This window comes from Ochlerotatus camptorhynchus, unplaced genomic scaffold, assembly GCF_037179485.1.
Source record: "Ochlerotatus camptorhynchus isolate MF236.1 unplaced genomic scaffold, CSIRO-AGI_Acam_v1.1 ptg000203l, whole genome shotgun sequence".
In the NCBI taxonomy this organism is placed as follows: Eukaryota; Metazoa; Arthropoda; class Insecta; order Diptera; family Culicidae; genus Ochlerotatus; species Ochlerotatus camptorhynchus.
The window spans coordinates 2,150,657-2,163,778 of record NW_027040693.1 but is presented as its reverse complement, the minus strand read 5'-3'; the positions used below and the strand labels follow the sequence as shown (position 1 = coordinate 2,163,778).

General features: G+C 39.9%; 1 protein-coding gene across 1 annotated transcript in view; it reads right to left on the bottom strand.

The window, feature by feature from the left end:
• orb2 overlaps nt 1–13,122 on the bottom strand; it is a 1,372,010-nt gene that overhangs the window by 1,024,500 nt on the left and 334,388 nt on the right. The window contains 1 exon segment of the mRNA XM_065224014.1: nt 12,386–12,491. Within this exon segment, the coding sequence (XP_065080086.1) occupies nt 12,386–12,491 (106 nt within the window).

The following is a 13,122-nucleotide window of genomic DNA, read 5'->3' as shown; positions in this document are numbered from 1 at the left end:
TTTTGACACATTATGAAAACCAAAAATGGAACATGTAACAAAATTATGAAAGATTTTGAACGTTAATAACTCAGCTGCCACTGGACCAATTTTAATAATTTTATGACCAATCGATCACAAATATTTCTACGCATCTACCTCATCATTTTTAAAAATGTCACTATTGACATACATTGGCATACTACCTCATCATTTTTAAAAATGTCACTATTGAAAATTGCACGAACGTGCAACTATTGCTATGATAATTAAAATTATGACCGATTGCCTGCGAAAAGCAATTTCCCTAACACAGATTTCAAAGATGAATTCCAGCCAGTCTCACCAAACGTTGTTTATTCAATCACCGCGTGGCGAGTGGTGGTGTTCTCCGGTACACAACGAAAGGCTCCCCGCAAGCAGCTAGCGATTGAGGCTGACCTCAACCGCTGATCAGCTTCAGTTCCAATTATCGTGTGTGGTCATCGGCATCAGTAGCAGCAGCAGCAGAGCTTTCGCCACGTGGCGTTGAACATTGTTCTCCAGTACACAACGAAAAATTGCCTGCAAGCAGCGAGCTGCAGCCCACATGAGCATCCATAGAAGGAAGAAGAAGCCGCACCGCTATTGTTCGGAATCAGTAGCTCGTTGTGAGTTTCTGTGGGCCATCTATGTCAAGCGCGTCATACTTAAGAGTATAAACAGAGAGAACCCCGCTCAAAATCCTATTCCTACACAAAACACAAGCTCCTGCTCCAGTTAACAAATAAGATTAATTATATAACCCGCTGTCTCCACTAGACATTTCTGTTTTAACAAATATGTCACGACATATGGCAACCAGCCGGACATATGGTTGGTGTTGGGCATTTAGTGAGTCAACTCAAATATATATGTTATGACATTTGTCTAGCATGGTATCTAGTAATTGTTTCTTGTAAAAACACGAAAAAAATAAATTGCTTGCTAAAAAAGTGAATAATTCAGTCAGAAAAAGATTGTTAACAGCACTACCATTGCTAGATGATCTTGAACGTGTAGAGCTCGAGGAAATACGAAGGTTGAGAAGCAAACCTGTATACGTGAATCCGTTCCTGTCAAAAAGAGTAGAGCATGACTTGGAAGAACATCTAATGAACATCGAAAGCTTCGAATCAATTTTAGCACAGATAAAGTTTGATTTTAAAAATTGAGAACAATTTCGTTCTATTATATGCTTGAAGTCTAGAATTCCCATCCGCGAATTGTTCTGTTTAATATTCCAGGTAAAGGAAAATATCGAGAAGCAAGATACCGTTTTCCGCTTTGCAGTCACTCCAAGGGTTCACCTGGCTATTACGTTACGGTTTCTCGCTACTGGTGATTCATATCGATCCCTTGAATTTCTGACAAGAGTGTTCCGCAAGACTATCAGCAAAATAGTGCCTTAATGGTGGTAAGCTCCAACTGGTATTATCCTCGGATTAAATCCCGATCAAGAATGTCCGGCTGGTTTGATGTCGACATCAGAGTTAATCAACATAACTCTGAGCAAACATTTTTCAGATCATACAAACAGGGACGGTATTAAAAGTTAATCCGAGTTGGAGCTTACCGCCATAAGTATTGCACGCTATATATAGGGTTACCATATCACAAACTTGAAAAGGAGGACATTTCATGATTTGCTAAGGTTCAATTGAGATTGTTCATAACTTGTAGTCGTTCCCAATTCAATTCATCTTCTCGTTATACTTTTGAAAAATGCATCAAACTAGCCTTCATAATTTATTTTTGATAGGGGAAATGTCGGCTTCGGCAATACCTTAACCTATTATCGTCAGGGGGTAAAGAAAGTCCTAGAGGAATTGATTCCTGGTTTGTCTCAAATAAGTCTGGTTGAATTTCAGGCGAGATTTCAGGTTTATTTAAAAAATTTCCATCTGTCAAATTTAAGTGAAAATTCACCAAATGAACCGCAGCCTAAATGTAGGAGGGTTGACAGCAGTAGTATACTCCTAGTCCCACCAGCGAATGGCATTTGCTAGATAAGATGAGCTTGCGACATAATTAAACAAATAAGCTCTGCAAACAACGCTCTTTGAAAACAAGTTTTTGAATACGTTACTGGAAAAAATACAAGGTTTAAAAAGGAGGACATATTTCAAAACTACCCAAATTTAGGTAGAATCCACCCAGATCGGTCAAAACTGAACCTACCCAAAAATGTGTAAACTATGTTGCGAGTGACAAATTGACAAATGGACAACATCGACATGAATCCGATCGACTTTGTTCAGTTGTCAACTTGTCACTTCCAACATAGTTTACACATTTTTGTGTAGGTTCAGTTTTGACCGATCTGGGTGGATTCTACCCAAATTGGGCTAGTTTTGAAAAAGCGTGTGCGTTCCGTTCTGGATTTTCTGGCGTAGGGTAGAGAACTACTTCAGCCTAATCGCCCATTTTGGGCCTATCGAGCAGAAAACTTCAAATCAATCCATGAGTTCAGAGTTAACAAGTCAAATAGGGGAAACGCTCCTATAGTTGCGGTACGTTAGAAGCGTTAGGTTCCTATAGTTGTGCATGGAGACTCAATACACAACTATAGGAACCAGACGCTTCTAACGTACCGCAACTATGGCAGTGTTTACCCTATGCGTTTGGTACGATACTTTACTTAATATGCTACCGAACGAAGTCAATGAGAACGCGTGATATGAAAGTTTGCATCCAATATTCTCAAAAACAAATGAAGCGCTCCAACCGAATCAATTTTTAAGTTCATCGGATAGGCTGAAGTGAATTAATTGGCGTTTCAATGGTGTTTAAATGCGTTAGGCCGAGTTTAGAATCCATAGGCCGAGTTTGGCGTCAAGAAGCAGTGTTAGACTTTTGACAATATCTCAACGATTGGTTTCTCTTTAGCAAATCTTACGGTATGTAGGGAAAGGTAAATAAATTTGGAGGTTATCAGTAATAATAACATTCCGTTTGGTGCTAAACTGCACTAGATTAAGAAATACTAAATGCGGGTTGTGCTTCATAGGCCGGAAATAGGGTAGTTAACCCTACTAGCAAACACAGAAGCTGAATCCGTAACTGCTTTCTGGGTGATCTGCATTGCAGTTTCCTCCTGTACGATTTGTGATGTCATCTTGGGTCGGAACATGCGTTAAGCGATCGTCAAATGGGTCTTGATAAAAGCTTTCACCCAGCTCAAAACAGTCTTCCTGCAATAAAGGAGATAAGTTTTAAGTATCTTCTACAGGCAGATTGGTAGTTGAGAATTCCTTGAAGTTGTTTCCGGTACTCACGTTTTGGAAGTTGCTAGAACTTTTTCGCAAAACTATAGCTTCATTCAGAAATTTCATTTCATCATACTAAAATAATGAACAGCAGAATATGTTATCCGCAGCCGCTCCAGACCGTTTCGAGGCATCCACTTTTTTTTTATCGCTCAAATATGTGGATCGCAATGATTTCATTTTCTTTTTTACATGTCAGCCCCACAGCCAATTTTGATTGCAATTTATTCCGATGCTCGTTTTATTTTTAAATAATTCCTCTTGTAAAGCGAACTCTTGAAATTCCACAAGCACTCTTTTTCTCGAAACAAACTAATCAAATTAATTACTTTCGATCGCGTGATCTTTTTTTTTTTTCGATGCCATTTTGATTTCCTTCTCGCACAACCTAAACGGAAATTGTTCAAATTTGAATTAGCGCCATTTTGATTTCAGAAACTGTCAGCACTGATGTCAGATATTTCCGTCAAAGAAAATGTTTGAACAGATCTGTTCTGACTGCTGGCATTTCAGTCTCCACTAGAATTTTTTGTTGACATTAACATTTTTGTTATGACAGAAATGTCTAGTGGAGACAGCGGGTAAGACCACGTAGTCCTACGTCACTATTGCGTACAACCTCATAGGGCTGTCCCTTGCAGTTTTTCAGATTTTAAAAATATCACTGCAATTGGATAAGTCTCTCATCACAACAATAAAAAGCCAAAGCTTCTAATGAATTATTAAAGGCTATCATCGTCCAGTTGAAACTATTGCGACATCGTAATATCAGGTTGATTGTTGAATGCTTTGTGGGAGCTGATATTTGAAGTGTTGATGTGTAAATGATTATAGTATCTATCAGAAGTAACAGGAATTATGAATATTTAGGGAACCTCAGAGAAGTGTATAAAACTTCAGGGATGCCCAGAGAAGTTCAAGGAAAAAAAGGGATTCAAGTCAAAGTTCCGTAAGCGTTTATGAAGTTTTCAAAACTTTAAGAAAATTATGGAAAAATAAAGCCAATTCAATTTACTTAAATAAAATTGTGAGTGATTTGAAAAATACTTAAAATTTAGGGCAGTCTAGAGAACTTCAAGGAAATTCAGAAGTATTTTGGACAGTGTTAAAAACATAATAAAAATTAAGTTCATTGGAAAGTTAATAATGAGTGTCGCTAATTTAAAGGCAGTTTCATAAACTTCAACTTTTTTTTAGTTTTGCGAGGCCAAAACTCAAGTGCACACCAGGCCACACTTCAGAAGGCGAGTGAAAGACATGGTGAAAGACATCTCAGACATAAACTTCACAGAAGTCAAACTACACGTAAATTTAGGGCAGATCCAAGAATGCTAAAAATGCTTCATGTTTCGATAGCTCCAAAATTTTTGGAACTTCTGGAAAATTCCATGAATTTCAGAAAATTAGCAGGGGATTTTGACAAGTTGTCAAATTTTCAGGGAAATCCCCAATTTTTCATAGATTTTAAGAAATTTTTTGAGTTCTTAACACAACTGAACTTTACGGAGGCTTTTACACGTTTGTAACAGTTAAATTTAATTCATGACTGTACAAAAAGCTTCACAAAAACTGCATAAACTTTAAAAAGGTTTCTAGAATTTCAGGAAAGAACAGAGCAGGTCAGTGTAGTTTCATAAACATTGAAGAAATAACATTAATTTTATAAAAAAAAATGTTTTGAAATATCAGCGAACTGTTAAAATATACTAATCTTCCTAGCTTCCGGAAAATTCTATTTTAATTATTTCGTTTTGATTCCAGAAAAATTTAGGGGACTTAAAAAAAAAGTTTCAGAAATTTCAGAAAATATCAAAAACTTCACTTGGATGAGGAGACTTGAAGTATTTCTTCAAATCTACTACTACTGCCGGGCTCTACTCCATTAATGCATGAGTTAGGTAAAGTAGTGTGCGTTTGACTAGTACTGTCGCATTAATGGCCCTTAGCTCATTTTAAACTCCTATTCAATTTCCATACTGCCGTACTCTAGCGGAACTATCCACCTACCCTCTTCAAACCTTTCTCTAGCTAATAAATTATCACACTTAAGCTTCATGTTAGATAACATTTTCAACCAACTCTGAAAATCGTAAGTGAAATAACATAAAAACACTTTGAATGTTCGAATGCTGATTGAAAGTAGTGAGGAAAATCAAATGTTTGCAAATTATAAAATGCGTTGTATTCTATCAAAAATCCTTAGAACGAGAATTTGAAAATAACCTGTGCCATGATGAGATTCTGGCACTTCTATCGAATTGGGCTCTCAGGCAGCAAGTTATGTGCGTGTGGCAGTGGTTATCACGATATCGAGCATGTTGTTTGATCATGTACCTTAGACCGTGTTGCCAGATCTGAGTTATCCACATCCTTCAGGGCCCGAGGAAAACAACCCGCGATACCCGTTAGAGATGTTTTGGCGAGCCGAGATCTCGACTATTTGAATTTAATTTATGTGTTTTTAAAACGGATAGATCTGAGGATTTAGTAGTTAGTGTCATCTTGTGTTCTTCCAAGTTGTTAGCTGCCCATCGGTGTACCCTCATGTTTGTCTTTTTCATCAGAGTGTCACTTAGTTCGAGATCAAGAGCACATTGCTCTCCAAACCTTGTGTTCACAATCCCTACCCTGTCATCCATTTGTTACAACCTAACCTCGAGATAGCCGCGAGTAATTGGCCTCCACTTTGCTAACGTTAGTTTTAAGTAATTTTGTAATCTAATCTATCAATATCGGTTCCGCAAAGCTACAGAAAATGAGCCTGGAAAAATAAACGTATTAAAAAAAAAAATTATGAGATTCTCTGATAATTCCAGGTATTTTCAGGTAAAATTAAATTCCCAGTGAATTCCCGGTTTTCCGAGTTTTTTGACTTAGACTACTTCTTACGGGAAGGTACTGGGCGTAAATGTAAAATCTAAAATTGCGACCGTCACGAAAAGGTGTAAGGTTTTGAACGCTTATAACTTTGTCATTTATAGATGAAATTAAAATCCAAATACACCAATCGATAGAAAATGACTCGCATAACCTGCTACAATACATGCCTGCTACATGTCTTCTCAATTTTCCATGTAAAACTGTTGAAATTTGAACAAATAAAAAGTGACAATTTTATCACTGTTTTCATGATATAAACGTTCTCCCCAAAACCCAGTCGTCATAATCGAGTACCATTTGGTTGCACATCGTGCTGCTTGAATCTGAAAAGTAATAAAAGAGCGCTGCTTTTGTGATTGTGCATCCTGAACAACGATCTGCAGGAAGCTCACCCAACTAACAATTATCACAACGCTAAACGCTTTACTCATTTCATTTACACAGCCTCAAGCTGTATTCAAACGTTATACGATATGAGGCACAACCTTTACTTAACATCTATACAAGCAAATCTGGCGAACTTAGTCAGCTACTTATGGCTGTTGTGACGGTTGGGACAAGCTCTTATTCCATATCCATTAACGCTTCTATGCAGCTGTTTAGTTGTGTGTGAACTTTTAAGGCGCTTTTTCAATCTTTTCCAGGTTATCTAATAATCACTATACAGCTTGAGGCCGGCTTAAATATTGTTCAACCTTTTTTTTGTTGCAGGAATTTATTGAGTTTATTTTGCTGTGATCAAATTAATCGAAATTAGTTATAAGCAAACCACCAAATTATTACCCTGCACCGGAACCTGGACTCGAACTCAAGACGACTGCATTGGCAAACCTTGACACTACCAATATCGCTACGCCAACACTTTGAGCTGACGTAAACAAATCTACATGACCTTCTACAACATGATCGCTGAGTAGAGGCTTTATACAGTGTTCACTCGGCTGTCGACAAAAGCAGGCCACTCTCGATGTGTGCCACGCGATCGTCTGTTTACTCGGCAGCAACCATTGTGTGGTCCTCCTCATTGTTCTTCATCAGCAGTTCTTTCGGTCGATGCGTCGTCGACTTTGGAAAGCAACCGTTTCGTGATGAGTGTGTGAGTGCTGACCACGTTTTGCATCCATTGCTGCAATGGACGCGCTCTGACCCTCGTTGGCGTACAACAATTTGCCATACAATGAAACTACTGGAAGCGGCTCCAGTTCTGATGGAGGAGGCTTTTTGGATAGCGGAAGATAAAGTGTTTATTGTGTTGTACCTTTTGACTATAGCTTTAAGATGTATTGTATAGTGACCATGAATCCTTGGCTCTGTTAAGTTAATTCGGTTGAGCCTTATCAAATAAATTAATAAACAAAAAAAAAAAAGAGGCTTTATAATAGTGCACATGAAACACTTTTCTCAACTAGTTACCTCAGCTTTGTAGAGGAGCAGAGTAAAAGCTGTAAAACTGCGTCTAAAAATAAACCTAGTTGGCTGTAAAACTGCTTCCAAAGTAGCGCTAACACAATTTATTACCTGATTACAGGTTGTTTAGCACTTTTAATGTTTATGTTATTCAGCAAGAGTTGTTGGTTGTGTAGAAGCCATCAAATGAGTAATATATTCACTTTGTTAGCTTTGTTTTGCAGCTACAAGTTGAAAGTTGATTAGTGTTTGCATAGAAGTGACATAAACGTTTATTGGCTCTTGTTATTCAGTGCAACTGACAAATTGAATAATGGTTGTGAAAAAGTTGAGTAGACGCTCTCCCAAACTATCCCAAGTAACAATACAAGCTGAACATTAAGAACAGAAGCTGATTATTGGTTGATTTAAGGTGTACAAAGCTGATTAACATCAGGCTGAATATATAGTTGATTAGTAGTGCATGAAGCGAATTGCATCCCCATAATCCAACCTCAATAAGTTAGCTGATCTAAAGATTGAACAAGCCTTATTTAAGCTTAACACAACTCCACAAATCAGCAATGCGTTACACATATATTGATAGCTTGATTTGTTAAATGTCGTCAGTGTCTGTTTCACTCGTTGCATGCCCGGCATTTTAGTTCTACTAAATTCACTGCCTACCTTTCTAATTACAGGCAGTGGCAGCAGTAGAGTCAAGGAAAAGAAGATTTTTAGGAATACCTTCAGGTAGAAGTGGTCTGCGAGGACGTCGGAAGTATTAACATTTGTACTTCTGTGTTTTGACTGTTCACCACTTTATATTGTACTGAATTTTCAGACCGCATTCCAAAAATATTACTCAATTATGGCACTAAAATAGCATCCAAATGACCATCAAACTTGAAAATGAGAGGAATGTTCAACTGTCACCAGTTGTTGCTTGCAATTCTGCATTGCTGTATAATACTCTTCCGGGTGCTGTTATTCAACTTAAATTTGACGTGCTTCAAGTTAATGATCATACCTTTTACAACACATATGCCTAAATGGTCCAGTAGGTATGGTTGACGCCTATGAATCAGCGACTGCCGGTTCGAATCCCGAAATGCAAAGGTAATTTTTAGACTTATATTAACAATATAAATAAGTCAATCCAATTAGTCAGCAACAAGTTGAAACAGTTCCAACATAAATGCATAAGATATAAAGCGGTCTTCCATTATTATTTTTGAATTAAAACTAGAAGGCTGAACAAGGGTTGGAAAAGACTGTTATTTAATGCCTTAAAAAGCTTATAATGTATATTACTGTTAAGCTTTTGGCTGATTAATATCACCAGATTTAGATGTTTAAAAGCTGGACAAAGGTTATCGTGGTCTATGTACAGCAATTATTCAATCTAAGGCTAAATTGAAATCGATTAATCAACACTTGTTCAGCATCAAATTGCTACCTGGGATGTTGCTAGCTTCTGCTAATAGCTGTATCTGTAGCTTCTTTTCAACTACTTTACAGCCCAACGCTAAAAAGTTGGCTTATAAAGCTGAAAATGTTAGTTGGGCAGTACAACATCTTGAGTCCGGACATTCCCACCCGGTTGAGTAGGTCCGGTGCTCACGCCACCATCGATATCTACATCAGCAACATGGGCAACAACATTTCGCAACCTGTCGTGTATCAGGAACTCAGCTCGGACCTCTATCCGGTGGTGGCTGAAGTGGGTTCCTCAATCAACAAGTTCAAAGCATCACGGCGAAACTATCATCGAGTAGAATGGTCGCAATTCCAATACCACTATCGACTATGACGTCCACCCGGAAACGACCGACGACATCGACCGGTGTCTGCGCTCCATCGGTGAAGCGATTTCCCTGGCCCGGGAGCAACATGTGCCAGTATCCAGACAGGTGAGTAGTACTCTGAACCTTGAAAGATCTACCAAAGACCTTATAAGACTCCATAACACCATCCGAAGGCAGTACCAACGCTCTGGTCTGCCTGTCCTTAAGACCCACTGTAATCGCCTAACAAAAACAATCCAAGCCAGGATGATGGTGGACCTTAGAAATCAGAACTTTGCTAACAGGATCCGCTCTCTCCCAGATTGTGCAGATTCTTAAAAATAAGCCAAGACCCATTCCACCACTGACCCACTGGATCGTTACGGCGACCCAGTGGTTCATCTATAACTCCTGAAGAGAAGGCAGCTGCGATAGGTCAACACTTCGACAGCTCCCATAATCTCGGACAAAACATCGTCAGCCCTCCTCACGAAGCAGAGTTTGCTGAAAACTAAACCAACCTCCATCAGATTCCCAATATTTTTCCCGAGGAATCCGAGATTACTGCAAACGAACTGTTGGCCTATATCAAATCATCTAAAAACATGAAGGCCCCAGGTTTCGACAGCCAACACAACCATCTGGCATTGATTTTTAATCTGTGCCTCCGACTTGGCTACTTCCCCTCGTGCTGGAAGTCAGCTGAAGTCATACTCATCCGGAAACCTGGGAAGGATCCGTCCTCTCCTTCAAGTTATCGACCAATCAGCCGTCTCTTAGGGTTATCAAAACTGTTCGAAAGAGCAGTCTACCACCGGCTACTAACATCTGCCGAAGAAAACAACGTGTTACACGAGGAACAGTTTGGTTTTCGAAAAGGTCGTTCGACCGTCCACCAGCTGACTCGAGTAACAAACATTCTCAGACGGAACAAGTCTGTTTCGAAAACATCTGCCATGGCGTTGTTGGACGTTGAAAAAGCGTTCGACAATGTCTGGCATGATAGCCTGGTGTTCAAATTGCAGCAGTATGGTCTTCCAATCTCCCTAGGGAAGATAATTAACAACTATCTATCGAACAGGATGTTCCGAGTCTCTCTAAATGGCATCACATCGGATGCCGGGGTTCCACAAGGAAGCATTCTTGGCCCCATTATATTCAACCTGTTCACCTCCGATATGCGGGCTGTCCCTGATGGTGGATCGTTGTCTCTGTTCGCAGATGACACATCCATCGTCTAAAAGGATAGGGTCAACGGAGCTCTGACTGCCAAACTTCAGAGAGGCCTGGACATCCTGTCTGAATATTTCAACAGCTGGAAGATCCGTACCAACGCGGCACGAACCCAGGTCATCATCTTTCCATACTCTAAATTTCATAGACTTGTTCCGTCGGCGAATAATAAGATCTGCCTGAACGGCACAGTGGTGGAATGGTCCAAAGAGGTAGTCTACCTCGACTTAACACTAGACAACAAGCTGCTTTTCAGGGAGCACGTTGACAAAACCAAAACCAAGTGTAACATCTTGATAAAATCACTGTATCCACTCATCAACAGGAGGTCTACTCTATCCCTGAAAAATAAGCTTGCTCTCTACAAACAAATCATCCTTCCCGTAATAGAATACGGGATGCCAATCTGGGAGAGTTGCGCCAAATTCCATCACCTCAAACTCCAAAGGATCCAGAACAAGATCCTTAGCATGGTCCTAAATAATCCCCCACGAACTAGAAATTTTTATTTATTTATTTATTTATTTATTTTATTTATTTATTTATTTAGGCGTGATCAGAGATGTTATGCCTCAGAACATCCTGGCGGCGCCGACTGGGATTGAGCCCGGGCCTGCTGGGGTGAGAGGCAATCACGCTAACCACTACCCCACCGGCACCGCTATGTTCCAAAGGATAATACTGGACGATTTTTTTTCGGGAGATTGATTTCAATTTGATTATTTAAAAAAGTATGTGTACGTAATTTGGACTTATCAGCGCATCCCATATGATTCCAGAATATATATTTTACCTGTTCCTGAAAAAGAACCTGACAACGCTGTTCACAGTGCCAAACCAGAACCATCCGTCTTTTTTTCCCCGTTTTGCTATTTGTGTGCGTGTGTTTTGTGCGTACAAGACCTCGTTCTTTTATCCGTTTTTTTTTTTTTTTTTCTTGGATCCGTTCCATTGTATTCGCAGACCGGGTTACAAAAGACATCTCCAACTTTGCTGGTCCCGTTTGAGGCTTTTGTGTTGGTATTGTGATGTTGTCACGGTGGGTCCAGTGTTTTTGGTGCCTTGCGTCGACGAAGGTGGGAGGGAGGAATAAATTAATGATGTGGTGATAAATTAGTTGACTCTCTTTACCACGGGGGAATGTTAGGTACCTTCCTTGGAATTCGTTGAAGGGTACCGGGGACAGATATGCTGAAGCCAGCGAATGACAAGTGGAAAAGTCGCAAAGTGGTTTACTTTTCCATGTATTCTTCTTTTCGATTGGTTGCGGAAGGGAGGGGGTGTGAGGGGTGACACAAAACGACCACCACGGGAGACTGACAGCGGATCATGATTCGGGGTTATCAGATCATAAAGGCCTTATTTTCCGAAGGTAGTTTCGTTTTCCTCGGGTGCGTTCCGTATGGTGACGTGAATGACGCTGATTATGGCTATCGGTTACATGCCGACCGATAGCTGAATGTATGGGTGCGTCAGTGTCCTACAGTTCCTTTTGTTGGTAAACAAAGAACATGCTTCCGATTGAACGAAGCAGTGATGATAAATGTACGTTTGGGGGGGTAAAGACCGACGAACCTGATCCAACCGAAGCTCAATTTTTCATCGTCTCCAGTGCAACGGTCAGACCGCAGATCAAAGTGGCAACAGAAAGCTGCCTGTCAAGGTGTGTAGTATGTATAATGTAATGTGTAGCATCATTAATTCAGGACTGGAAATACCAGATGTTTGTTTATTTCTGTGCATATCCCGGAGACGGACACAGCAAAACAGACAGCGCTAATTCTCTTATCATTATCAGGCGAGAAGCAACTCGACACTGCCGTTGGCACTTACCTTTTAAATGATCCGGCTGGGAGGCCTCGCCGACATTCCGCATGATATCGCTGAGGCAGTGCTCCAGCGAACGCATATCTAATCCATTGTTTAATCCGGTGCGGTCCTGCAAGGCAAGTCAAGACAAAGAAGAAGAAGAGTATCAGTATAAGCAGTGTCGAAAAGTTTTGGGGGCTTTATAACAAGAATGTTTCGAGTCCGGTCGGGAGGTCACCGCGGGAAGGCGGCAGAGAGTGAGTAAGATTAAGATTTCAGCGGTAATTAATGTGAGGTTCACTTGCGAGTGGAAAGTTGAGTGCTTTTTCACATTGGTGGGCAAAATGTTAGTGGTTGAATTTTGGCTCCGTTTGAGAAGCATTTTAAGGAAATTTTGGTTTTACCACGCAGTGATTTCCATATAAACTTCAAATGGATTGTGCCAAGTCAGTTTCTTACCAAATGAGTTTAAATTTTGGGAGGCTAATCAGGAACCGATTTGCAGCACTGTGGAGTGAACATTAGAAATTTCGCATTATAGGGTATCCCACATCAAATTGCATCACGGAAAAAACTCTGTAGATTACCCATTGGGTATTTTCTCTTGAAAATTTGGGTAGAAGTAGTTTAGAGTGTATTGCTTACGAAAATTGGAAAAAATGGCGTCACGCGAAAAGCAACTTCGCGAATTTATTTTACGCAAGCACCTGCAAAATCCTCAATTCTCTCATCGTGACATCGCAAAACAACTCTGAATCGTG